The 27129-nt window shown below is 39.1% G+C and overlaps 1 protein-coding gene across 8 annotated transcripts in view; it reads left to right on the forward strand.

Moving 5' to 3' along the window:
- DOCK10 (dedicator of cytokinesis 10) overlaps positions 1-27129 on the forward strand; it is a 297557-nt gene that overhangs the window by 203129 nt on the left and 67299 nt on the right. For all 8 annotated transcript variants that reach the window (XM_043909860.1, XM_043909862.1, XM_043909859.1 and 5 more), the window contains exons 14-25: positions 438-520; positions 7518-7640; positions 9996-10075; positions 11986-12173; positions 12673-12738; positions 14459-14551; positions 19380-19503; positions 19700-19821; positions 20199-20285; positions 23147-23239; positions 23677-23795; positions 26636-26705. In XM_043909860.1, coding sequence (XP_043765795.1) covers positions 438-520; positions 7518-7640; positions 9996-10075; positions 11986-12173; positions 12673-12738; positions 14459-14551; positions 19380-19503; positions 19700-19821; positions 20199-20285; positions 23147-23239; positions 23677-23795; positions 26636-26705 — 1248 coding nt within the window. The remainder of the gene's footprint in view (positions 1-437; positions 521-7517; positions 7641-9995; positions 10076-11985; positions 12174-12672; positions 12739-14458; positions 14552-19379; positions 19504-19699; positions 19822-20198; positions 20286-23146; positions 23240-23676; positions 23796-26635; positions 26706-27129) is intronic.

Raw genomic sequence — 27129 nt, forward strand, 5'->3', positions numbered from 1 at the left:
AACAGGAAGGGTGAAGTTGGTATTCCAAGATAAGAGTGTTTTCTGTGTTTAAAATTTCTAAACTAAGAAGAAAGAGAGACTTCCCTGTTGATCCACTGGTTAATACTCTACGCTTCCAAAGCAGGGGGCACTAGTTTGATCCCTGATCAGGGAACTAAGATCCCACATGCCACGTGGGATGGCCGAGAAGTAAAAAAGGAAAAAAGAAAAAAGAGAGGATGTTTAAAAAATAATTAAAGAAAGAAAAACCTTATGCAATAATTTGAACACAGAAAACATCATTTCGCTCTTTATAGGATAGAATCTCTGGGCCAATAAAGCAGGATGTCACTGATTTTCAATATGAGATAACACAGAAAAGTATTTATTCACATTTTACATGGACTATTTCTATAGTGATGTTCTAAACAATGTCTCTATTTATTTTTTTTCATTAGTATGCACAAAAGATACTAAAATCCAACAGGCAGTTCTGCAGCAAGTTGGGGAAATACCGCATGCCGTTCGCTTGGGCAGTGAGGTAGGTTGACAATTGCAACCAACAGAAAGAAATGCATTTATAATCTACATTGAAAGCTTCCGTTTTGAACATGTCTGTGTTACCTGTTATTTTTAACATGCCAACACCTAGAAGAATGCCAATATGTTCATCTTCATAAATAAATATCTGGAGTTCCCTAGAAACATGTGTTTTACAATTTAGCAAGTCAGCTCATAATAGACTGGGCCCATGACACGGGTGCATGGTATGCATGACCAGGTATCCAATGGTCATAACTTCCATATTATATAATATTCAGATGGAAGCACCACAATTTCTTATGCAGCTACGTGTTTTCATCTGTGCAGAAAACACAGGTCTATATATGGATGGTCAAATGAAACCATCAGATTGATCCCTGAAACTCTCTGATTTTGGTACTTATTAGTGTAGCCACGTTTATCAGTACCAGTTGACTCTCTGAGCGAAATGCCGAGCTATGTGGACACTAATTGTGGAGTCACCCACCTGGATATATAACCTCTGCATAAAGAACAAAAATTGCCTTTCAGATCTATTTAAACATCAATTACTCTTGTCTCTCTCGGTCTTCTTGTGTCTTTATCAGTACTTAATTTCTTAAAGGAAGAAGAGCCTGGCATAGACATGGCAAAAGGTCAACTGTACAAACTGAATGAACTAATAAGGATTAATTAGTGCTACCAAAAAAGAGCACCTATTAGGTATCCATTTGAATATTGATTACACCCTAATGCAAAGAACTTTAAAATACAGGAGGAAGGGGGAACTGGTTAGTTATGCCATTTCAGGTCTTACCATATCCAGTGAGGTGAAGAACCAGGGTACACTCACCAATATTTTTCATAACTTTGATACTGGTATTGAAAGTTGGAGATAGTCCTTAGGTGCAGGGAGGAGAAGTGTGGAAATCTGGGGCAGCAGTAATCAAGGTAAACTCATGTAGTCTGTAGGAATCAGTTTGCCCTAAGGCAACCCTCTAAGGAGACAGAGACAAATGTGGTCCAGATTAGGAGCCATTTATAGACTGTAACTTTGAGTAAGTTTCCTTTCTGAGTCTCAGAGTCTCCATCTACAGAATGAAGCTGACAACACCTGCCTTGCGAACGGTAATGCAATCATAAGCACAAAGGCATCTGTCATAAAGTGCATCATAAATATCATTTTATCTCCTTTAATATCTCACCCCATTCTGTATGAAAACAGATGCTGTTTAGGAACTATGAACCCTTTATAATGAACTTAATTCTTTTTATTCCTCATAAGCTTCAAGATAAAGGATAACTAAGATGCAGAGAACAAAAGTATAGACACCAAGAGGGGAAAGGGAGGTCGGGATGAATTGGGAGATTGGGATTGACATATATACATTATTGATACTATGTATAAAGTAGATAACTAATGCGAACCTACTGTATAGTACAGGAAACTGTACTCAGTGCTCTGAGGTGAACTAAATGGGCAGGAAATCCAAAAAAAGGGGATATATGTGTACATATAGCTGATTCACTTTGCTATACAGTAGAAACTAACATAAGATTGTAAAACAACTATAATCCAATAAAAGTTAATTTTAAAAACAGGAAAAAAAAAAGAAAAAGGATGACTAGTTATAATTTGGAAGCCAAACTTTTTCATGTTAATAAGTATCGTCATTTCCCACAGGAAACTCAGTTTGGGCAAGTGGAAGGAAGGGCAAAGGCAGGATGTCCTTTTGCAAGGTGAAATATTCCAATGTAGCAAAATTATAATAGTGAACACATGTTCTTTTTAAGTATTGAGAATTATCCTGAGCATTGTTATAAATAGATACTTTAGAGCTAGAGCTGGATTCTAAGTCTCAACTCTATTTACCGGTCAAGTGAATTTAGACAAGAACTTATAGTCTCTGTTTACCTAGGTTTTTTTGAATATACAAAAGAGATGTGTCAATACCTAATTTACTATTTCAGGGATCAGCAAGTACAACTATGTAACCAATAAAAGATAGCCATTATTAGAAGTCATTAATCTGATTATTGAAGTCCTCAGACTTCCCTGGCAGTAGACTTAGGACTCTGCATTTCCACTGCAGGGGGCCCAGGTTCAATTCCTGGTTAGGGAGCTAAAACCCCACATGCTGCTCGGCATGGCCAAAAAGAAGTAAAACAAAACAGGCAAAATCCACAAACAGATAGTTCCAGAAAAAGAGCTGCAAAAGGACCCTGAACATGTGAGATGTCCATTCGTAATTATAGTAAGAGACAAGAAAATTCTAAAAATAAAAAATTTTAAAAATAAAAGTCTCTATAAAGATCATATCCACCCCCCAGCTAGTCTTTTCAGGTCAATTTGGGACAATGAATAATAATGTGGGAGAAAGAAGTGAAAGAATTGCCCATTATTGAAAGAAACTGAGCAGTTAGGAAAAGCAGCAAGATTTCTACTTTGAAGTTGTCTGGTCAGATGTGCTGGAGGAAAGATAGATGAAATTTCTAGGGAGGTTGGTGATATTACCAACTACTGAAGTACTTTTATCTAGGACAGGAAAGCCAACAGAACCACAAGTTCATGCCACATGAGTGCCTGATCAGTGGTTTGGTCGTAGGTTAGGAAATACCACCAAGTACACCAGCAATGTGTGTATATAAATATAGATTTACATTTACAGAAATCTCTCTAGCAACTGAAAAAAATGGTTAGCAGGGTAGTTCTCAAGATTTCCTGTTAGACCACTTGGGAAAGTGTTATTTAGGGGCTTCCCTGGTGGCTCAGATGGTAAAGAATCTGCCTGCCAATGCAGGAGACCCAGGTTCAATCCCTGGGTTAGGAAGATCCCCTGGAGAAGGAAATGGCAACCCACCCCACTATTCTTGCCTGGAGAATTCCATAGACAGAGGAACCTGGCAGGCTACAGAACAGTTGAGAAAATCTAACCACAATAACAAGTACAACATACAAACAAAGAAGATTTTAACTTTCCCTTCACAGTGTAGAAACTGCTTCAAATAAATTGTTGATCAAGTCAGGGGAGGGCTCCTTGCTACTCATGTCATTTTGACATGAGCCGGCCTGCTGTCTTATTTGAATACCCTATTGATACTGCTGGTTCTCTGACTCCTTTTTCTTTCCATTAGATTTTCTTGATTGCAGCTCTGAGTGTACTCTAAAATCCTTTGGCCCTTAAAATCAACTGCCACTAAAAAGCCTAAAGTTGACAATAAGCTTACAAAGTCATAATATTTCTGCCCCGATGCAATCATCCCACCAGCTGCAAGGCACACATATTCATCACTGTGAACATTTTATCTAGGGCTAATTTGGTGCATGATCTTATTTTCGGCACCAGCTGCAGTGTCATTTTATAGTAAAAAAGATTATATTGAGAGTAGGTAAAGAGAACACATTCAGATGGCTACATATGGTGTTGTACACTCATTGATTCAGGAGAAAGTCGACCTTTACAAATGTACCATGCTGTTAAATAAAGCTCTCTCCACCAATGTAAGGCTCAGAATTATGTGGGCCTAAATCCAGGACAAGAATCTTTTTTTTCTTCCCAAACTTTAAATTTTCGATTTTGTATTGGGCTATAGCTGATTGACAATATTATCTTAGTCTCAGGTGAATGGTGAAGGGCCTCAACCATATATATACATGTATCCATTCTCCCTCAAACCCCCTTCCTATCCAGGCTGGCACATAACATTGAGCAGAGTTCCCTGTGCTATACAATAGATCCTTGTTGGTTATTCATGTTAAATACAGCAGTGTATACATGACCTTCCCAAAGTCCCTAACTTGCCCTTACCTCCAGCAACGGTAAGTTTGTTTTCTAAATCTGTGAGTCTTCCTGTTTTGTAAGTTCATTTGTATCATTTCTCCTTAGATTCCACATGTAAGGGATGTCATACCATATTTCTCTTCCTCTGCAGGACAGGACCGTTTTTTATTTCTTTTCTCTGTCCTATGCAACATTCCAGATGGACCAGAGTAAAATGCTGGATTTTCTTTAGAATTAAACAAGACTAAAACAAAAATTTCATTATCTACACATTTATAAAAGACAGTGAAACAACACCCCCAACAAGTGGTTGTCCAACCTCTGTTCAGATCCTTCCAGTGTCAAAAACTCAAGTATGTCCCAGAGTGGTTCTGTCTTTTTATAGCTCTAATGATTAGACAGTTCTTCAGAGATATATATGTATATATACATATGTATACACAGGGCTTCCCAGGTGGCACTAGTGGTAAAGAACCTGCCTGCCAATGCAGGAGACATAAGAGACTCGGGTTTGATTCCTAAATTTGAAAGATACCCTGGAGAAGGGAATGGCAACCCACTCCAGTATTCTTGCCTGGAAAACTCCATGGACAAGGGAGCCTGGCAAGCTGTAGTCCATATGGTCACAAAGAGTTGGATACAGCTGAAGCTACTTAGCATGCATGCATGCACATATGTATACATACACATTTTTAAACTGCTTGATAGTCACTTGTATGTTTTGTCTTCCAAAGCCACAAAAATGTGCTTCAGTTCTTTCTGTGTTGTTCAGTCGCTAATCCCATGAACTGCAGCATGCCAGGCTTCCCTGTCCTTCACTCCCTGCTGGAGTTTGCTCAAACCCATGTCCATTGAGTCAGTATGCCATCCAACCATCTCATCTTCGGTCGCCCCCTTCTCCTCCTGCCCTCAACCTTTCCCAGCATCAGGGTTTTTTCCAGTGAATCAACTTTTCGCATCAGGGCCAAAGTATTGAAGCTTCAGCTTCAGCATCAGTCCTTCCAATGAATATTCAGGATTGATTTCCTTCAGGATTGACTGGTTTGATCTCCCTGCTATACAAGAAACTCTCAAGAGTCTTCTCCAGCACCACTGTTCAAAAACATCAGTTCTTCATTCTTTCTATATATCACAGCTATTCATGCTTATGAATGAAGCTCTCATATACCTAAGCTTCTTTTCCTTTAGGCTAAACACAGCATTTTTTTTTTTTTCAATCACACCCAACACGTCAAGGCTTTGAGATCATTGCACACCAATCTTTGCTCCACTCTGGCAGTTGGAACGGGACATGTCTCAGCAACCCTGAAACCATCTGTGTAAATGAATGAGTTCTCCGCTCTCCTGCCAGTTAGCGTATTTATCAAGCAGGGACAGAGTGTGTGGTGCTGTGATCAGTGCTCCTCTGTGCTCTTCACAATGTTTCCAATGTAACTGAGCTAGTTCCACAACAGAGCTATAGATAAGAGCAAAAGTCAGTGATACAGCTCAAGTCTACCAATAGATTTCAGGTGACTGGTTAACCCTTAAAAAAAATACTCAATTTAACTTCCTCCTATGTTGGAAAAAATGACACATATTCAGACAAAAGTCCTGGATAATATATAAACGAAAATAATCTTTGAGTTAAATATTTTCATTTTGTCTCCCACAGTGTTATTTAAGAGAGGACCTTTTTTTTCTCTCAGTTACTACTTCACAAAAAAACAACAGGAGAAACGTTGAAGGATCCTAAAAATATCATTCTGAGAAATCCCTGGCCCAGCCCTTGTAGTGAAGAATCCACCTGCTATTGTAGAAGATGCAAGAGACAAGGGTTCAGTCCATGGGCCAGGAAGATCCTCTGGAGAAGGAAATAGCAACCCACTCCAGTATTCTTGCCTGGAGAATTCCATGGGCAGAGGAGCCTGGTGGGCTACAGTCCATGGGGCCGCAAAGAGTCAGACACGGCTAAACACGGCACATAGCTGATTCATATTCATAGCTCCTGCAGTGTTATTTCACAGAGGACTTTTCTTTTTTTCTCTCTCAGTTGCTACTTCACACACACACAATAGAAAAACTAAGGAGAAAGGCTGAAGTATTGTAAAAATATCATTCTGATCCTTTCTTTGCCCATTTTCTAAATTACCTGACACTGAACTCAATCTCTATGATCAGATAGCCATTTAAATGACCTTCTCAGCCTATGTTTTGAAATCTTTAGCTCATTTAAAGAGTAGTAATAGTCTTGTTAAGGTTCTTAAGTTAGAAGAAATAAAAATTCAGCATTTCTCTAACTCTAAAGAAAAATCAATTCCACATAGGTTTAATTTTCTTCAATGGGCACAGAGTATGATAAATTATAGGAAAGAAAAATGGCACTAAACATGCTATGTAAATTTGCTTTTCAAGAAATGTTGCCTCGCATTACTATATTATTTGGATGAAAAAATTTTAGGCATTTTAACTAAATCTATATAATCCCATTGAAATAGATCAAGGAAGGAAATAAATTGTCCAGGTTCATGATATTCTCTTTGTTTAATACAAAATGCGGGATCGGGATGGGGAATACATGTAACTCCATGGCTGATTCATGTCGATGTATGACAAAACCCACTACAATATTGTAAAGTAATTAGCCTCCAACTAATAAAAATAAATGAAAAAAAAAATACAAAATGCTTACTCAGGTGTTTTCGATTTTATCTTTGCTTCTGTCCTAAACTTTAGGACATGGGCACCTTTATCTCCATGAAAGTGTTAAAGAGTCCACCTCTCTACACCACCTTATCCCATTTCCTTTAGTCGTAAATTCTAATGGCACCACCCAACCCAACATGACCCTATCTTGACCAGGAAATAATGAAAAAGCAATAACCTGTGTCCCTATTCCTCTCCACACTCCTAATACTCTATGGCTTTGATACATTACTAAATCATAAATAAATGTAATTAATATGGGCTGCTGTCACTTTAGATACTAGGTTGAAAATAAGAAATTAAAGATAACAAATACAGTATATAAATGAAATTTTTGTCAAAGAAGTTTTCTTGTCTCTTTACTAGATAAGTTCCCTGGAGTTTCTTCCATTTTAAGTGGGAAGTTGAATCACTTTAGTCAACTTAAAAATACAGCTTGGTAAATGATACCCTGTAAATACCAAGAGGGGAGCATTGTGGTTCAGTAGTAGAATTCTTACCTCCCTCCCACGCCAAATATCAAACTGAATAAATATTGTTTTCTTTCAGATCAGTATTTAAGGACAACCAAGGGAATGTGGACAGAGACTCAAGATTTTCACCACTGTATAGACAAGAAAGTAACAAGATTTCAACTGAGGACCTCCTGAAACTAGTATCAGATTATAGAAGGTAGGACTTGGGGGATACTCTTGAAATCAACATGAATCAGTTACATTGCTACTGTTGATTTATTATTTCTGAAAAAACAACAATTAATTACCAGATTCTTCAAATACCAAGCTCCTTCAGAAAACAGATGCTTTGCAGATGACTTCACTTATGCCCAACTGACACCCTAAGAGTAAATTTGCCAGAATAATATAGAAGGAGAGTGAAACATTAAATTGTATCAGTTATTGATAGCTATGTAACAAATAACCCCCAAATTTAGTGACTTAAAATAACATCACTTTTATTCTTGAGTCCATAGTTTGAGCATGGCTAGGTGAGACTTTGTCTCTTCTATTTATGGCATCAACTGGAAGAGGGAAAATGAGCTAAAGGACCCATTGTTCAGATATTGCATTTGATGACTGGCAAGTTGGTGCTGGCTGTTGGCTGGGAGCTTGGCTGGAACTGTGGGGTGGAGAGCTTGGTTCTTTAACACGGGAGCCTCTCCATCAGATGCTGTGGCTTCCTTGTGGCACGGTGGCTGGGTTCTAAGAGGAAGCATACCAAGAGACAGACAGAAATGTGATGATGTGATGATGTTAAGCTCTTTCATGATACATAACTTATCTAAAACTATTAGTACTCTGACACACTCAGGATGCTTGTACCCTCTGCCTCTTAACCAAATATTAGCTGTCTGCCTCTCCCATCTCAGAATCAACAATTTCTTATCAATTAATTTGTCTATCCAGAACTAAAATAATATACTACTATGAAACATGATTAATATTTTCTGTATCTTCAATAAATTATGTATTTCTGTTTAACTAGAATAGAAGTTTGCCCAATGTCCTTTTTTGTTCTGGAAAAAATATAAACCTTTGAAAGCAAAATAAAAGTAGAACTGAGCCAATATTACTTTTTTGTGATTCTACAGGACCACTCTTTACATGGGGAGACCCTCCCCTTTTCAAACTTCTTGATCAAAACTCCTATAGTCACTAAGTAGAAAATAAGTATACGTTTCCTCTTTACTTTTTTCCAAATGTATTAAAACATGAAAAGTTGTAACACAGCCAAAAGGAATGGGCAAAACGGAAGACCATATTGTCATGAAACCCATGTTATTGGTGTTTAGCAAAGAAAGTAATCATTATGACATTTAGAGGGCATCTAGAATACCCAGTGCCATACTGTGAGATTAAATTATTTCATAGATACCTCACACCTTACGACATGTATTCTTAGTAGTGTGCTGGTAAATGTCTACCCCTGACCCTCTGGCAGGGAAAAGCTGATTTGTACTGATAGCAAAATTCTATGGTGTAAATTCTTCTACCATTGCTGATTTCAAGCTACCAGTGGGGCTTCAGCAAACATGGAGTTGGGAAGAAATGTGCACACCATTATATGACATTTCCACCACACAGTTAGATGTAAATAACCTCAAGATCATGGATCATCTCACCATGTAGTAAAACAGTTACTAAGTGATTAAAGTTTACTTATTACCTTGGTGTTTAATGTAATGTGTTTAATGGTAAGTTTATATAATTTTATTTTTAATAATGGCTGTGTTCTATAGTTAGCAGGCAAAATAACTGAAAATTTAACCATCAACTCTCACAAGCTGGAAAGAGCTGACTTGACCCACCGCTATAATTATTCTGCCTCTCAAAGTAGATTTCCTGAGAGCGGTAACATTTGAAACTGTGATCAACAACTTCTACCTTACTATAAAGGAAAATAGGGGAGAAGGTTTTAGGAAAGAGGAAGGGAAAGAAATTCAAGGACTCATAAATTAGAATGAGTGTGGGAACAGGGTTAGGTGATGAAGAAGAGTCTACATACACTTTCAAGGGTGAAAGAAGAAGAACCAGGGTCAAGGAAAGGTCCCTTTTCCTCCTGGATTGTTGGTGAAGAGGGAAAAAGCAGTTGTAGCAAAAACCAGCCTTGCTCTAAAAAATTCTCAAAAAATTCCCCATGAAAGTGAATCATTTAAACCAATTCAAATACTAGTACCTTTTGTTAACAAAAGCTATCTACCATTTACCAAAACTAAGAATTTATATTATACTTATTTGGCTATATAAGTGGTTATCTGAAGTGGTGCAAACCAGTTTAAAATATCCTTCAGAATATCTATAACTTGACCCCTCCCTGATTTTTAATTTTTATTTGCAAAATCACATACATTTTAGTTTTCAACTAGCTAAATGAAATTATTCACAGGTTATTTAGGGTTCCACTGTTTATTCTTATCAAAGCGCAGAATTACAGTTGACTGGTTTTTGTTTTCCTTGGCAACTAGAATTAACTTATTGTGTGTTTGTATGTACGTGTGTGTGTGTCTATGCTGGCATACTTTCACAGAGCTGACAGAATAAGCAAAACACAGACCATTCCTGGAAGCCTGGATATTGCTGTCGACAACATTCCTTTGGAGCATCCAAGTATGATGATGATGTCATGGTTTCTTTGTACAGTTTGAGTATTCAGTGACTTTTTGACTGGTTGATTGGTTGGTTGGTTGGTTGGTTGGTTGGTTGGATAGATGGTTTGTTACAAAGATTTGTTTGGGATTTTCTTTCTTAAGGTTTGGAATAACTAATTCATTATCGTGTAAAAATTTGGGATTTCTTTCTCCATTAGGACAGTCTTATAAGTATTATAAGATAGGAACTATATTCAGGGTAACCTAGTATTCATCTGGTATACACCATACACCTAGCAGGATATTACACTATATCACTTAATACTCAAACACTGAAGGGTTGCAAAGGAAAAAAATCAGTTTCAGATGTATTGATAAACCTAATCCACATTGGGCAATGCCACATTTTGCTGCCAAAGGGCTACTTCAAACGCCGTGTGTAGCCGCCCAGGTGGCCATGCCGTAGTTATAGCTGGAATGTTTCTAGACTCTCATTACACAGAGATCACGTATCTTTCTCAGAATATGATCCATTTATGTTAGTGAAAATTTAAATTTCAGAAGCAATTTCATTAATTTATCAGTAAGATCTTCAGAATTTATTTATAAGTGGTGAGATTTTTTTTTTCCTTCTTATTACGCTTTTTAGTGACTTTCTCGGTGGTGCAGATAATGAGTAAAGGCATTCTAAAAAGAGCTACAAACAGGGAAAGGATCATTATCACAGGATATTTGAATTACCATGAGCACTATTAAGTTTTTCATTCTTATGATTTTTCCACAAGTCACTGTAATATGAAGAGGAAAAAAAAAAAGCATTCTCACTTAACCCATGGCTCCAAATCACTTTTATATTGATTGGGGTGAAAAACCAGAAGATAAATTAAGCCATTTCCTCTACCTGATGTGTGGGACGTAGATGTTATTACCTAGGGAAAAGAAAAATAGCGAAAGAAAGCTAAAATATTCTCTCTGAACGAGCCAGAGAACATCAGAGAAATCTAAACATACAATAAAAAAATTACAAATGATTTTTTTGGGGAAAAAAAAAATCTTGTAATCTGATTCCCAAGCATATTTAGCTAACCATTTTGCTTGTTTGGACACAGAAAGATTCCAGATGGAGTAGAGGAAGGTATAAGGCCTTGCTCTCTTTCAGTACTGCAGGCTGAAGCCTCCAAACTACATAGTGACCAGTTTTGATTTATATATTCCTCATGGTCTTTTCCCCCTTTTAGGCTGTTTTTACAAGGTTAGAGTTTAAAAGATGGTAAAAACTGAAGAAAAAATTGTAACTAATAATGCAGGGGGTGATTACAACCAATGTTGCCAAGTCATTCCATAGGGAAAATTACTATTAAGCCCATTGGTACTATCAATAATAAATCCATTGGACAGAGTTCTGTTCCATCACAGATCAATTTTTGTAGTGTTATGGTAAAGGTCAGTGGACTACTCTTTATCTTATATATGTTATTCACTGAGTCATGTCTGACTCTTTGTGACCCCATGGACTGTAGCCCACCAGGCTCCTCTGTCTATGGGATTTTCCAGGCAAAAATACTGGAGTGGGTTGCCATTCCCTTCTCCAGGGGATCTTCCCAACCCAGGGGTCGAACCCAGCCTGGTTAGTATGCTCAGAGGATCTCTAGCTAAAATTTACTTTTTATATGAAACTTACTACAAAAAGAAAATAGTTATAAATCCGAAAGATTTGCCAGTTTTTTGAGACATTAGTTTTGACGTTAAATATATCACTAATTATCTGTCATGCTTGCCTCCTACAAATTTTTCATGCCAACATAACTTAACGTAAATTGGTATACAAGTATGGAATTTCTGTTTTGAATAGATTCACTTTTAAATAGATTAAGTCTTGTTCACTTATGATCATATTCAATGACAAACTTTTATTTCTGATTTTTAAAGACTGTGTAACATCGTCCTTTATTCCTGTCAAGCCTTTCAATGTGACGGCAAAACCAGAACCCACAGTGGAAGTGGAAGAATTTATTTATGACTCAACAAAGTGTTGCCGTCCTTATAGAGTATACAAAAATCAGATTTACATTTACCCCAAGCACCTCAAGTATGATAGCCAGAAATGTTTCAACAAGGTATGATATGTTTCTGAAATATCATCCTCTCTCACTACCCTATTTAGACCATATTAAGATGGCTTCTTGAAAGTCCAAATACAAATTACTATGGGCCAACACTATGGGATAGAAAACCATTTGAAGAAAATGTTTAATGAGAGGCAGAGATGAGTTTTGCCTTAAAAGTGTTTAAGGATGCACATTTTGTAGTATATGAATAATCCTTTCTGAAATCAGCCCTAAATAATTTTGTTCTAGACTCTATTTTTAGTTTATTAAGAAAGACTCTGAAAATAGCATACCTGCACTTTCAATTATGAGTCTTTTATTCCCTTTTAAATAATTTCTCCAAATCCTTCTGCTATTTCTAAGCACAATGAATAATATCACAAGAAAATGTTGGCTAGTCTACATTTTTCAGATTTAATTAGAAGCTACTTATTTTAGGCACTTGGATTGTTTTGTGATGTTATCTAACAGGAAATTACGATGTCCATTTCCTCCGCTGTAATTTCAGGCACGAAATATAACCGTGTGCGTTGAATTCAAAAATTCTGATGAGGAAGATGCCAGGCCCTTAAAGGTGAGCCAAGCCCCTGAGGGAGCACAGTATAAAGAGGGAGGCAGGTGCCCCGGTTCTCTCCACCACCGAGAGCCTTTTATTTTAGTGTGCTTGAAAGAGGAGCACTTGGTACATTTAAGTTTCCTAACATGTGCCTGATTGAATAGCCACCATTAACTAGATCTATTAGAAATGCCAGTCTCATGGCTCCGCTTAGCTTTTCATGATTTGGAAAAAAGGAAGGCATTCTAGTGTGAAATCAATGCAAAGATTCCCCGCTGGAAGTCTTTGCCCTTTTCAGAGATTAGCCTGCGTCTCATGAATTCTCCGTACTTGATTTCAAATGCCACATCCCAGCTGGCCTTCCTGTGGCCTGTGCAGAAGGGCTGCTCCTACTGGCCTGATGGCTAATGCAGGTGCCCCGTGGGATGCTCACTTTTATGGAAGGTGCATGTGGCCATCTGCCTGAGGACTTGGGAAATGGCCCTGGGAAGCTGTTCTCTGCTGTTGATCACATGATTTAATAAGATCAATAAAACTATGAGGTTTGTATGAACTGGGCTGTTTGAACCTATAAAACTGCAACTAGATGGCTTTTTTCAGAGTTCATATTTGATGTGTGCTGTTTTTATTTTAGGCACTTCAAACAACATAAAGTAACCTATAAAAATAGAGTGAAAAATTCTTTTTAGTGGGCCTGCAGCCAGATCTTCCCAGTTTCAATGAGTCAGAGGAAAGAGATAGTAGAGGACAAAACTAATTTCTAGCTAACCTCCACAATTATCTGAGATCATCTCTTAAAGGACTCTGTCAGGGACCAGATGTATTCTCCAAACTAAAAAGGGTGGTAGCATTTTTCAGAAGAACAGTAATCAATTTGAGTGATTGAATGAAGCATGCAGAGTAGAGAGAAAGAGTTCTTTTAAATTGTCCTAAGGTACTCTCAGCCTCCTCAGGTTCCAAGTTCCACAATAGCATTAGCAGCAGGAGATAAAAACTAAAATGAAATGAAATTGTCAGGCGAACAATGGCAGTGAGCAGATGGCAAACACACCAGGCCTGTTAGAGCGTTGCTTATGGGGAAAATTCTTAAAAATGAAAAGTACTTGCAGGTATGTGTGACCTGTTTCACTGCATTCTAGAGCATTACTCAGAGATACAGCTAACTTCAGTAGAGGGACTCTGAACCTTGGGCTTAAAGGGACTTTTATAACAAGGAAGTACCATATCCCCATCCACTGGCCTGATTAGGACCTGGGATAGAAGAAAAATACAATATGGTAGAGCCTGGAACCAGCCCTAGGATTCCGGCATTCTTGGTTGGGGGCTGGCATGTCAAGTACTGGGGTCAAACCAAGCCTTGTGGTCACCCAGGACAGATGACCTTAAACTCTAGATCAGAGTTGGATACCACGGGCTGCAGGAATCAGAAGTGAACAGTCTCTTATCTCCAGTAATCAAAAGTTAGGTAGTGAACTGACATAGGTATTCAGTTTTGATGTATTATCTACAGAGTGAATTAAAGCCTTCATATTTTCTTCAACAGTGCCTCATTGTAGAATAAATACAGGACAGCAGATCAAAGAAGTTCAAGGTTAATTAGATGTCAGCTAAGCCTGGAAAGTTATCACAAAATTTATCTTTGTTCCAGAATGGGGAACTGAAAAAAGTTGTGGCCTTTCTGTGCTCAGGGTTAATTTCAGACCCTCATAATTATTCAACTCATGATTTTTTTAAACAGTGTATTTATGGAAAACCCGGAGGGCCCCTCTTCACCTCGGCTGCCTACACTGCAGTTCTGCACCATTCCCAGAATCCAGATTTCTCGGATGAGGTAAGGGTCAAGACTTCCCTGCCCTCAGCAGCTCCTTAAAAGATGTGTGAGTGGGTGAGATAATACATGATGATAAACGCTCTCTCTTGACTACACCTCCGACTCAGGACATTCCTTAGCAGATGTTTACATAACCAAGCTTCCAAAGCTACATTCATTGACAGTTGCCCCAGGACTATGTTGAAAATTCATTTATTTCAGCATATGATTGTCTTTTTAAAATGTGGAATTTTTATTATATCATTCCTTTCAAATTAGATGAATTTTTTTCTTTTAGTTCATTGTCTACTGTAACAAAGATCATGTTAGATAGTTCTTACCAATCAGTAGCAGCATTTCATGTATTAAGGAACAAAACAAAAAAGGCTAGAATATGAGCCAGCATTGTTGCTTATAATCTTTATAGTAATCGAAGGAGCTTGGACCCCCACCACTCAGGACCTGCTCTGCCGCTTCTTAAGACTCTTTTATTATGTGCCAGACACCATACTGTCCTCCAAGTACGCACCATCTCCTTTCACCCACTCAGCTTTCTCCAGAGAACCAGAGCCAATAGGAAGATAGATAGATAGATATAATTTAGTACAAGGAGGCTTAAAAGTCCCACAATCTATCAGCTCCAGCTGGAAACCCAAGAAAGCCATTGGTGTAGTTCAAAAGCCTGAGAACTAGAGTGCATATTGTGGATTTCAGGCCAGGTTTGAAGGCCTGAGAACCAGCAGCACCAAGGGCAGGAGAAGATCAGTGTTCCAGGTCAAGCAGTCAGGCAGGGAGGGAATTCCACCTTCCCCAGCCTTCTTGTTCTATTCTGTACCTCAATAGGATGATGGTCACCCATGTAGGGAGGGCCATCTACTTGGCTCAATTCAAATTCAAATGCTGGTCTCTTCCAGAAACAGCCTTACAGACACGCCCAGAAATCATATTTAACTGGCTATCTGGGCATCCCATGGACCAGTCAAGTTGACACATAAAATGAACCTTCACGCCTTCCTACTTTACAGATAAGGAAACTGGGGGTCAGGGAAGCAACTCTGCCAAGGGCGTGTAACTATGAAGTGACAGTCAAAATATAGGCCAGGCCATGTGACTGCAGAGCCTGAAGCTTCGCCACTCTGCTATAACACATGCAGAAAACTCACTGGGAGACTTCCCTGGTGGTCCAGTGGTTAGGACTCTGCGCTTCCACTGCCAGGAACCTGGGTTCAATCCTTCATTGGGGAACTAAGATCCCATAAGCAGTGCAGCGTGGCAAAAAGCAACAACAATAACAACAACAACAAAAAAACTTCATTGGGTTAATGGTAAATTACTAAACATATGTCAGCTGGTAGTATAAATAGCTTCAGAAAAACAAGTTCCAATAATTAAATAATTTCTAACCATTAAACTAAGGTCTGAACTCATGAAACCTGTCAGTATGATGTCTGGGATTAAAAATATCACATCTTTTGTATTAATTTCCTGTTGCTGCTCTAAGAAATTATCTCAGTTTAGTGACTTAAATAACACACATTGATGATCTTGTAGTTCGTTGTGCAGGTCAGAACTCTGAAATGGGTCCCCAGGGCTGAAATCAGGTGTCAGCAGGGCTCCGTTTCTCCTGGAGGCTCTGGAGAGAATCCTTACCTTGGCTTTCCAGTTTCTGGAAATGCCCACATTCCTTGACATTTGACCCTTTCCAGCAGTGTCATCACTCTGACCTCTGTTTCTCTCCTCACATTTCTTATGACCCTGACTCTTCTGCCTTCTGTGATAAGGACTTTTGTGATTACATTGGCTCTCCTGGGCTAATCTGGTTTAATCTCCCCATCTCAAGCCCCTTAACTTGGTTGTACCTGCAAAGTCCCTTTTACCATGTAAGGAAACATATTCATATCTTCCGGGGATTAGGATATGGGGGACATCTTTCCATGCTAAGTTGCTCAGTGGTGCCCAACTCTTTGCAACCCTATGGGCCATAGCCCACCAGGCTTCTCTGTCCTTAGGATTCTCCAAACAAGAATACTGGAGTGAGTGGGTTGCTATGACCTCCTCCAAGGGATCTTCCCGACCCAGGGATTGAACCTGCATCTCTTATGTCTCGTGCATTGGCAGACAAGTTCTTTACCACTAGCACCACCTGGGAAGCCCCGGGGGACATTGTGGTGGTGAGAGGGTGGATTATTATTCTGCCTATCACTCTTGGTTACACTCAGACCATTTTTAAACTTATTGAAAGAACACTGATGAAACCACAGACCTAAGGAACCTTTTCTCCTTCCTCCACATCCGTTTAATACTCTTAATTTTTTCCCTATAAATTTAGGACAGAGGTGAAAAAAAAATTAAGAGAAAAGTCTATTAGCATATTACTGAATATTTACTACAGTATTGACCCCTTGACAAAGCCCATCTGAAAGGTGCATTCTGTGTCGACGTATAAGATTAAAAGGAAAAAAATAATGTTCTTAGAGTTAAGTATGGCTTTTAATCTCTCTCCCTCTCATGTACTTCCTGGGATCCTTGTAAAAGCCGTGAGCTTCTCCACAGGAGAATGTATATCTAATGAAGAGCCTAGTGAACTATGCCATGCAGATTCAAAACCATTTTCTTCTTTGTATTGCAAAAAAAAAAAAAAAAAGATTGCATTAATTATAAGCATGGCTATCAATTCTTCTAAGACACTGTTAAAAATATAATGTGAATATTTGCAGTACTTACTTCTGAGGAGTATTTGCCTTAATATCTAGTTTAAATGGAATTCTTAAGCACCTGTTTCATTCCTATGTGCTCTGGCTAAAAAAAGAAAATTTCATTCAACTGCATTGTTAGTTATTGCATGCTTTGAACTATATATTGGCTTTTGTTACCAGGTTAGCATGCTGGCATGTAACAAATATATGTAAGCTGCAAACCATTCTAATTCAGAAGTTCTCAAACTTTACCAGGTGTAGAATCACCCAAAAGGCTCGTTAAAACACAGATTACTGAAACCTCAACCCCCCGCCCCCCCAATATTTGGATCCTGTATATGTCTGGGATGGGGCCTGAGAATTTACATTTTTAGACAAGTTTCTAAGTGATGCTGATACTACTGCCCCAGGGATGACACTGAAAATTTATTAATAAATTCTCTCCTGAACAGTGTAAAAATAAATTAACTAGCTCTATAGATGCACAGAGTCTAATAAATAAATTGGTAGATAATTTGCTTGGGTCTCTGGGCTTCCCTGGCGGCTTAGCTGGTAAAGAATTCGTTTGCAATGCAGGAGACCTGGGTTCAATCCCTGGGTTGGGAATATCCCCTGGAGAAGGGAAAGGCTACCCACTCCAGTATTCTGGCCTAGAGAATTCCATGGACTGTACAGTCCATGGGGTCACAAAGAGTTGGACACAACTGAGCAGCTTTCACTTCACTTTCACTATCACCTTATTGCTTGATTTTATGTTCTAGAAACTACCTAGTTGCTAATATTGAGCTGAATGTAGGTTACCTGCCTGGGATCCTGGGATTCCAGTGTGACAGATGTTCTTGTCCTGGAAGGTCCTAGTAATTACTGACGAGTCTGTCCTCCTAAATGACTCAAAGCCCCCTAACGTCTCTTGCCTTGGTTGCTTCCTCTGTACCATCCTACTTCACAAGACTGTTGAGGGAATTAAATGACAGAGGCTTAAAACCTGACAAGTATGACATGTAGAGGATTTCAAAAGCTTTCTTTCCAGGGACAAGGAGGATGCTCCTCATTACGTATTATGTTGTATGTATATTGTTTAGTCACTCAGTCATGTCCAACTCTTCTGTGACCCCAGTGCCAGGCTCCTCTGTCCATGGGATTTCCCAGGCAAGAAAGCTGGAGTGGGTGGCCGTTTCCTTCTCGAGGGGGTCTTCCCGACCCAGGGATCAAACCTGCATCTCCTACATTGGCAGGTGGAGTCTTTACCACTGAGTCACCTGGGAAGCCCTTATTATATATATTCTTCACCTATATCAATTTTATGCTTGTTTATTTAGAAGCACCACCTATAGAACTGGAGCATGACCTCTGCACAAAATGACTCACTACTTAGTTACCACAGTGTATTTTTTATGCAGTATACACCACATGTATTTTTGTGTTATTTTAAAAAAGGGGTACAGTCCATCATGTCCAACTACCATGTTTCTCAACAAGAGGCCTATGAGTCGCCTGGGGATCTTGTTAAAATGAAGATTCAGATTCCGTGTGTCTGGAGTAGTGTCTGAGTTTCTGCATATCTAACCAGCTCCCGAGTGATGCTTGTGCAACTGGTCCATGCACACCCTTTGGGAGGCAAGGACAACTTAATTCATGTCCTTGATGATAAGTCCTTAATCTGTGCCTTATTTACATTGTGCAGTTATGTCTCCTTGTGTGTTTTTCATACGTGTGTGTCTGTGTCTGTGTGTGTGTGTGTTTAATTCACAGCGGAATCTGTTGTTCAGTCACTCAGTCGTGTCCGACTCTTTGCGACCCATGGACTGCAGCATGCCAGGCCTCCCTGTCCTTCAATATGTCCTGGAGTTTGCTCAAAACTATGTCCCAGAGCTTGCCCATGATGACATAAATTACCTAAGGAGAAAAACTGGGTAGTCTAAATTACCATCATCCACCACAATAAAGAAGTAAAAATATAATCTTGATGCATTAGTGGTAGCAGGATGGATAGTACTAAGAATTAAATCAGTACTTCTAGTGCTGACTATTAAACGTGGACCTAGATTTCGGTTAAAGACTTTTTAAAAGGTTAAAGTGCCTATGCTTTGTCTTGCCCTGACCCGAGGAAAATGATTTGAGTCTCAGCCCAGTTACGGTCTCTTTCATTGCAGGTGAAAATTGAGCTCCCGACACAACTTCATGAGAAACACCATATTCTGTTCTCTTTTTATCATGTCACTTGTGACATCAATGCAAAAGCTAACGCCAAAAAGAAGGAGGCACTGGAAACACCAGGTACTGACCAGAAGCAATCCGACATAGCCATACATGTCATCTCTGGGACTTGAATTGGAAAGTACTTGAAAAGCTCTGATTTATTTAGCATTTTTTAACTAAGTTTTGTATTCATAAATGGTAAATCGCTTTGTTTTTACTCCTCACCATGAAGGTTTGTACTGAAAAGTTTTCTCTCTGTTTTTCTTTTGTACAGTTGGATATGCTTGGCTTCCTTTGATGAAAGATGATCAGATAGCTTCTCAAGAGTATAATATCCCAGTAGCAACAAGCCTGCCTCCAAATTATTTAAGCTTTCAAGATTCTGCAAATGGGAAGGTACTGGGTAGCATTTAACTTAAGAGAAAAGATACATGGGCAAAATGGCATGAGGTTATCTTCCTTTGGCTATTTAAATTAACCCCACCTTTATGTATTCATCCATTGTAATTAGGAATCAACTGTACCTGTAATATTTCAATACCTTGTTTCATTTGTGGCCAGTAGAAATGATCTATTCAAAATGATCCCCTGATATCATATTGGTATCATTTACTAATACTGCCAAATGTATTTGCATCTCTCATTTTCCATCTCTATAGTAATGTGAACCTAATGGATCAAGGTGGCAAATTAACATAAACTAAATAACCTGTTTATTGATATTTCCTTTCTCTCCAATTGCCGCAATGACAGTAACAAACTCTTTTTTGCAGCACGCTGGGAGTGATGTTAAATGGGTCGATGGTGGTAAACCACTTTTCAAACTATCGACATTTGTTGTATCAACAGTGAACACTCAGGTGAGCATGTTGTCCTGATACTATCCAACTGCAGACCAAAATTCCAGAAGTGTATTTATCAAGATGACATTTCCCTTGGAAGATGGTTTGCTTCCCATGACAACACCCAAGTGTTAAAAATGTGAAACATTTAAAATAAAAATTGTGGACCTTTCCCTTAAAACTCAGTCTAATTTCCAATGCCTACCCAAGCCTCCTCTCATGGAGCAAAGGCCATGAAGTGGGCAAAACTGTATCTGAGAGTCACTTTGGTCAACTGCTGACCCAGTGACTTTGGACAAGTCACTTCACCCCTGCAATCCCATGTCCTCATCAGGAAAATGATAACAATAAAGGAAAATCTCCACCTAAGATTGTAGTGAGGTTCAAAATGAGAAAGTACATGTGAAAATGTCTCATGAACTACAAAATGCTATACACAGGGAACGAGTACCACTGTCATATTGCCATAAAATTCACCCCTTCCCTTGCAAGGCAGCTTATTTTAGCACAGTGGGAGAACTTTTATGATACTGATTATACACTACAAAGCAAACTGTTACCTGTACATAGAATATATATTACTCCTCTTTTAAATTCAATGTACATTTGGTTGTTGTAGTTGTGTATGTATGTTTTGTTTTGTTTTTTGTTGTTGTTGTTTTTTATTTTGTTTTTTGGTGTGTTTTTTGGGTTTTGTTTTTTTTTTTTTTTTTTTTTTTTTGGTTCAAGGGGCTTTAGCACATACTTGGTTGCTAAGAAAAGTGAAATAATCCAGGTACCACCATATATTGGATCAAAATGTCTTTCCATAACCACTGGTGCCTCAAGCCAAATTGAGTCCTCTTTCCCAGTCCTCTGTCCATAACTCCTTAAATCCTTCTTTTCTCTGATGCCGTCAGCCCCAGTCAAGTCCCACAAGATGATCGTTCTCCACCAAATCCTGCGTTTATGTATCTCAGAATCCCGAGTTTCTCTTTGTCTTGCTTCCAGCTACTTTCCTCCAAACAGCTCAGGTCTCTCTGTGACTCACCGTTACTTACCTTTCTCTACATCAGCTTCCACTGCCCACACACTCATCACCCTGGGAGACACCGTCTTCCTTCCTCCATAGCGGTAGTTACATCAGTTTTCGAAGACCAAAGGCCCTCTCATGCACTCTGCCCTCTGTCTGCTTCATTCCTCCAGGACACAGGGATTTTGTGACTCTCTGCCTTTCCTCAGCCAGGAAAGCTATCTCTCTCTCTGCCTCCCGTCCCCTCATCAGTCTTTCAGCTCCTGTCCATCCTTCAAGTCTTGGTTCAAATATCATCTCCTCAAAGAAGTCTTCTCTGTCTGCTGACCCCTTAGATATGCTGTATCATCTTATCACACACCCTCTGACACCCTGTTTTCCTTTGAAGCACTTGTCTAATTGTGAGAAAATAGGTATGTGTGGAAACTATGGTGCAGTATCCATCTCAGGGGCATTATGGAAGGACCAGAGGAAGGGTGTGGGTTTTCCTTGCCCAGAGCTCTGTCCTCCGTGCCTGCTGAGGATCTGACAAATAACGTGAAACTGAAAATATTACTTACACACAAACCACAGATGCCCCTCTAGAGCTGACAAATGCCAGAGAAACACCCAGAAGAGTGTGAAAAGTCAAAGAGCTAGTTGCTCAGTCATGTCTGACTCTCTGCGACCCCACAGACTGTAGCCCGCCAGGCTCCTCCATCCATGGGATTCTCCAGGCAAGAATACTGGAGTGGGTTGCCATTCCCTTCTCCAGGGGATCTTCCTGAGCCAGGAATTGAACCTGGGTCTCCGGCATTGCAGGCAGATTCTTTACCACCTGAGCCACCACGGAGTCTGTATCCCGCTTCCTGAATATGTAACTTTGACCCCCAGCATTTCCAATGTGACATTTGCTTCAGGAAACAACATTAAAGGACAGATTGGTTTGCTCCAGCTGCCATTAGAAAATACCACAGACCGGGTTGCTTAAGCAACTGAAGTATATTTTCTCACAATTGTAGAGGCTGGTCGTCTGAGATCAAGGTGTCAGCAGTGTTGTCTTCTTCCAAAGCCTCCCTCCTTGGCTTTCTTCTGTGTGTGAATATCCAAGTTTGCTCTTCTGTAAAGACATCAGTCATATTCGGGATTAGGACCACACTAACTACCATAGTCCCGTGGACGGAGGAGTGTGGTGGGCTACAGTCCATGGGGTCGCAAAGAGTCGGACACGACTGAGCGACTTCACTTTCACTTTTCACTTAACTACCATAATTACCTCTTTAGAGGCCTTATTTTCAAATTTGGTTACAATCTGAGGTGCTGGGAGTTGGAACTTCAACACATGGATTTTGGAGGAGACACAATTCTGCCCATAACAAAAGACAGGAGTCAACTTTTATTTCACGATGGCAGGTGGACTTCCTAATTTTTTTTATTAAAGCTGACATTTTAAATCTGAAAATATCCCTGTGCATATTAAACTATACCCATTCTCATGTGTATTAAAGAATACGTAAGAATAAATGATAGAAGTCTGTGGAAGAAGCAGGAACAGGAAGATGATAGAAGGCAATTTAAGAAAGAAAGAAAAAAGGGAGGAAAGGAGGAGGAACAGAGCCAAGAGAAGGAGTTCTCTAGCCATTGTCACGTGGGCCCAGAAGGAAACAAATCTCTGAGAATGAAATAGAAAGGAGAGCAGACTTTGTGGTTCAGGTCAAGCCCTCAGTGTGCCAGAACATCCATGAAAATGAGAGGTCTGTCTCTCTGCCTTCTTGGTAAAGCACCTCACATCAAGTCATCTGTCCTGCAGAAGGACTGACCTCCCATCACCATGATTATTACACAGCTTATGTGTAAAAAAAAATCAATACTTTTTTTGCTGTTTCAGGATCCACATGTGAACGCATTTTTCCAACAGTGCCAAAAAAGAGAGAAAGATATGTCTCAGTCACCTACCTCGAATTTCGTCCGCTCTTGTAAGGTAACATGACGTGCAAATAGTTGCAGTGGTCTCCAGGATGGAAATGGGCAAAACAGACCTTTACATTTTGCATTGAGTAGCAAGCTTCAGGGTAATCATTCTTGAAGATTTTTAAACACCTTATCAATTCCAAGAAGAAATTATTTTATTTCACAGTTCCTAAAAGGTGTCTGTCTGTATAATGGAACAATAAGCAAAGATCAGTTTCTCCAAAATAAAAATGATTGAAAATCAGAGTCAATTGACTCTAAATTAGTTAATTAGAAGTAGAGTCTTTGCAACATTTACCCTCATGCCTGTATGTCATGAGAAATGCCATGAAAAATAAAGCCAAACAAAGGTGAACTACTGTATTCATATTCAAATCCAGATGAACATCAGTCGAATGTGCTTTAAATTTAATCAATGACTTTTTTTTTGTCCTGCCAATTTAACAGAACTTACTGAATGTGGAAAAGATTCATGCAATCATGAGTTTTCTGCCTATAATCTTGAATCAGCTCTTCAAGGTTCTGGTACAGAATGAAGAAGATGAAATAAGCACCACTGTGACCAGGTATTCATAGCAAAGCCTTGGGAGAAGAGATTTTATAAGCTGTGATGACAGGCAACTTTAATTATAACTGAGTATAATTACATATAACTGTGTAACCCCCCAGGCTTACATTTTGTGTATGCTTACATTTTGTTTGAACACATATGTCAAAGTTAAGTATGTCTCACTCTTGAGTTCTTACCTTCTAATCATCTATTATTATCATCCAAGTGGAGTTTTAGACCTCTTTTTTTAACTTTTCCTTTGTGCTTTTTTTAATTATACTTTTTATTTTGAGATAGTTATAGAGGCACATGCAGTTGTAAGAAATAATACAGAAGAGAGCCCATGTTCTCTTTAGATGTTCCCAGTGGTGACATCTAGCAAAACTATAGGACAGCATCAATCCCAGAATACTGACATTGAAAGAGTCAGGAGACAGAACATCCCCCTTCCCAGAAGGATCCCTCATGTTGCCCTTTTATTGACACACCTACTTCTTTCTCATCTCAGTCCCCGCCCCTTATTCCTGGCAACTGCTAATCTGTTCTCCATCTCTAAAATTTCATTACTTTAAGAATTTTATATATACTATATTGAAATTTTATATGTAATATGAGTACATATATTTTTATATATAACGTTATGTATTACATGTATTTATATAAGTTGATAAATTTATTATATATGCTATTTTAAATTTATATGCATTATATATTTTATATATATGAATATGGATTTATGAGGGCTTCCCAGGTGGCGCAGTGGTAAAGAATCCCCCTGCCAGTGCAGGAGACACAAGAGACACAGGTTCAATCCCTGGATAGGGAAGATCCCCTGGAGGAGGAAATGGCAACCCACTCCAGTATTCTTGCCTGGAGAATCCCATGGGCAGAGGAGCCTGGGGGGTTACAGCCCTTGGGGTTGCAAAGAGTTGGACATGACTGAGCATGCACACACATACAGATACGGAATTATATGGCAGTGTGTAACCTTTGGGAATTGGCTTTTTTCACTCAGCATAACTCTCTGGAGATTCATCCAGATTGTTACATCAATCAATAGTTCTTTCCTTTTTTTGTGAGTAGTATTCCATATCATAATATGTTTAAAACTCACCTGTTGAAGGATAGCTGGATTGTTTCCAGTTTTTGGTAGATTTGGGGTGAACATAAGTTTCCATTTCTCTGAAATGAACAGTTGCTAGGTCACATGGTAGTTATATGCATTGGGGTTTTTTTTTTCATATTTATTTATTTATTGAGTCTTAGCTGTGACACACAGGATCTTTAGTCTTTGTTGCAGCATGCAGGATGTTTAGTTGTGGCATGCATACTCTTAGTTGCAGCATGTAGGGTCTAGTTCCCTGCCCAGGGATTGAACTCAGGCCGTCTGCATTTGGAGCTCAGAGCCCTAGCCACTGAGCCACCGGGGAAGTCCCAGATGTGCTGGTTTTAAGAACATACCGAATTATTTTCCAGAGTAGCTGTACCATTTTTTTCCCACTAGATCTTCTTTTTCTTTTTATGTTCAATTTTTCTTTCACTGTTCTCACTTTAAATTGCCTTCACTATGTTCTTTCAACATTACTAATCTGTCTGGTGACTTTAGCAAATTACAATCTTCTCTTTCTAGAGATAGGGTTTTCAATTAATTATTGAATCATATATTCCTAAAGTTCATTTTTTTAAAAAATATTAGTCACAGCATTCTGGAAAAAAATTACTCTTGACATTGAAATGTCTCTAGTACCTTCATAACTCCCATGCATATTATTAGCCTCTTTCAGAAAGACAGTCATAGCTCAGCTGGTTGAGAATCCACCTGCAATGCAGGAGACCCTGGTTCAATTCCTGGGTTGGGAAGATACCCTGGAGAAGGGATAGGCTACCCACTCCAGTATTCTTGGGCTTCCCTGATGGCTCAGATGGTAAAGAATCAGCCTGCAATGTGGGAGACCCGGATTTGATCACTGGATTGGGAAGATCTCCTGGAGAAGGAAATGGCAACCCACTCCAGTATTCTTGCCTGGAGAATCCCCAATGGACAGAGGAGCCTGGCGGGCTAGTGTCAATGGGGTCGCAAAGAGGAGGACGCTACTGAGTGACTAAGCATAGCATCATTTTTAAAGTAAAGCTCTGAAGCTAGAAAAGTAAAACATCTCTAACATTTCTACAACCAGCCAGTTCTGGAGCCAGATTAGAAGTCCCCAACTGTGCCTTCAGGTTGTGCTCTTTTCAGCATGAGTATATGCATCTGTTGGCAAAACTCCTAAATATTGCAGCAGATAGACCTGTTAAAATTCTGAGATATTCCTAAGCACTACAGCCATGGAGTAACTTCAAGTATTAATGTGAAGAAATCAACCTGTGCCACCATTGCTACTGGACTCTAACCCAGCTAAGGAGTAAAAGCCAAAAACTTACATCTTAAACTAAATACTTTTTCCAAAAGCACGTATATAACACCTCTAAGTTGGAAGACAAGCTCTTTAAAAACAGAATGTGATATTTAGGGGTTAAAGATCTTAGTTTTAATAAGGTACCGAAAACAATTCCTTTTCCAAAAAGACAGGGTCAGCAGACACAAACTGTAATAGCATACACAACTTGGGCAAAAATGTCTCCACTGTAATATTTCAGCCATAAGACATTACTTTTATCTTAGTGTTTAGAGATTTCAAGGTTGGAAATGGCTAATAGAGGTTATAGATACTGAACACCCAGTACTGAGTTTGAAGTTGGTTCATTCATTCATTCAGTAATGACTAAGTGCCTAGCTTACCAAGCACTTCAGTGACAAACCAAGTGGTATTTTGCTGCCTTCTCCAGAAAGACCACTCAACAGCTTTGCTTTTCCAGGGTTCTGACTGACATCGTGGCCAAGTGCCATGAGGAGCAACTAGACCATTCTGTCCACTCCTACATTAAGGTACGAAATTGCCACTTGGGCATTGATCGTATCCCCTTGTGCTGTGTGGCTTGTCTCATTTCCTGTCTGCAATAAGTGGAAAGTTCCCCTCTTTAGCCGAATGGTGCCCACCCCAGTCATATTTAACTTTCCCTTTAGTGACTTAGAACTCCTTCTTTTTGCCTTGATGGGCTTACTGTATTGTTTCAATGTATAAATAATGCATACATGTGCAAATGAATATTTATATGGGGAGAAGAAGCAAAGAAAGAGGAGGAGGAGAAAACGAACGTACGGTCTTTTGAAATCAGCGTTAGAAATAAATGAAATTCCTCTGTAAGTTTAAGGAAGACGTCTCCTGTTGGTTTGTTGAATGCGCTGTGTTTCTTCTGTAATGTTTTCTTAGCTCTTTTTATTGTCTTCTCAGGCATTATTTCATTTTCCC

Source organism: Cervus elaphus, chromosome 8 (genome assembly GCF_910594005.1).
Source record: "Cervus elaphus chromosome 8, mCerEla1.1, whole genome shotgun sequence".
NCBI lineage: Eukaryota > Metazoa > Chordata > Mammalia > Artiodactyla > Cervidae > Cervus > Cervus elaphus.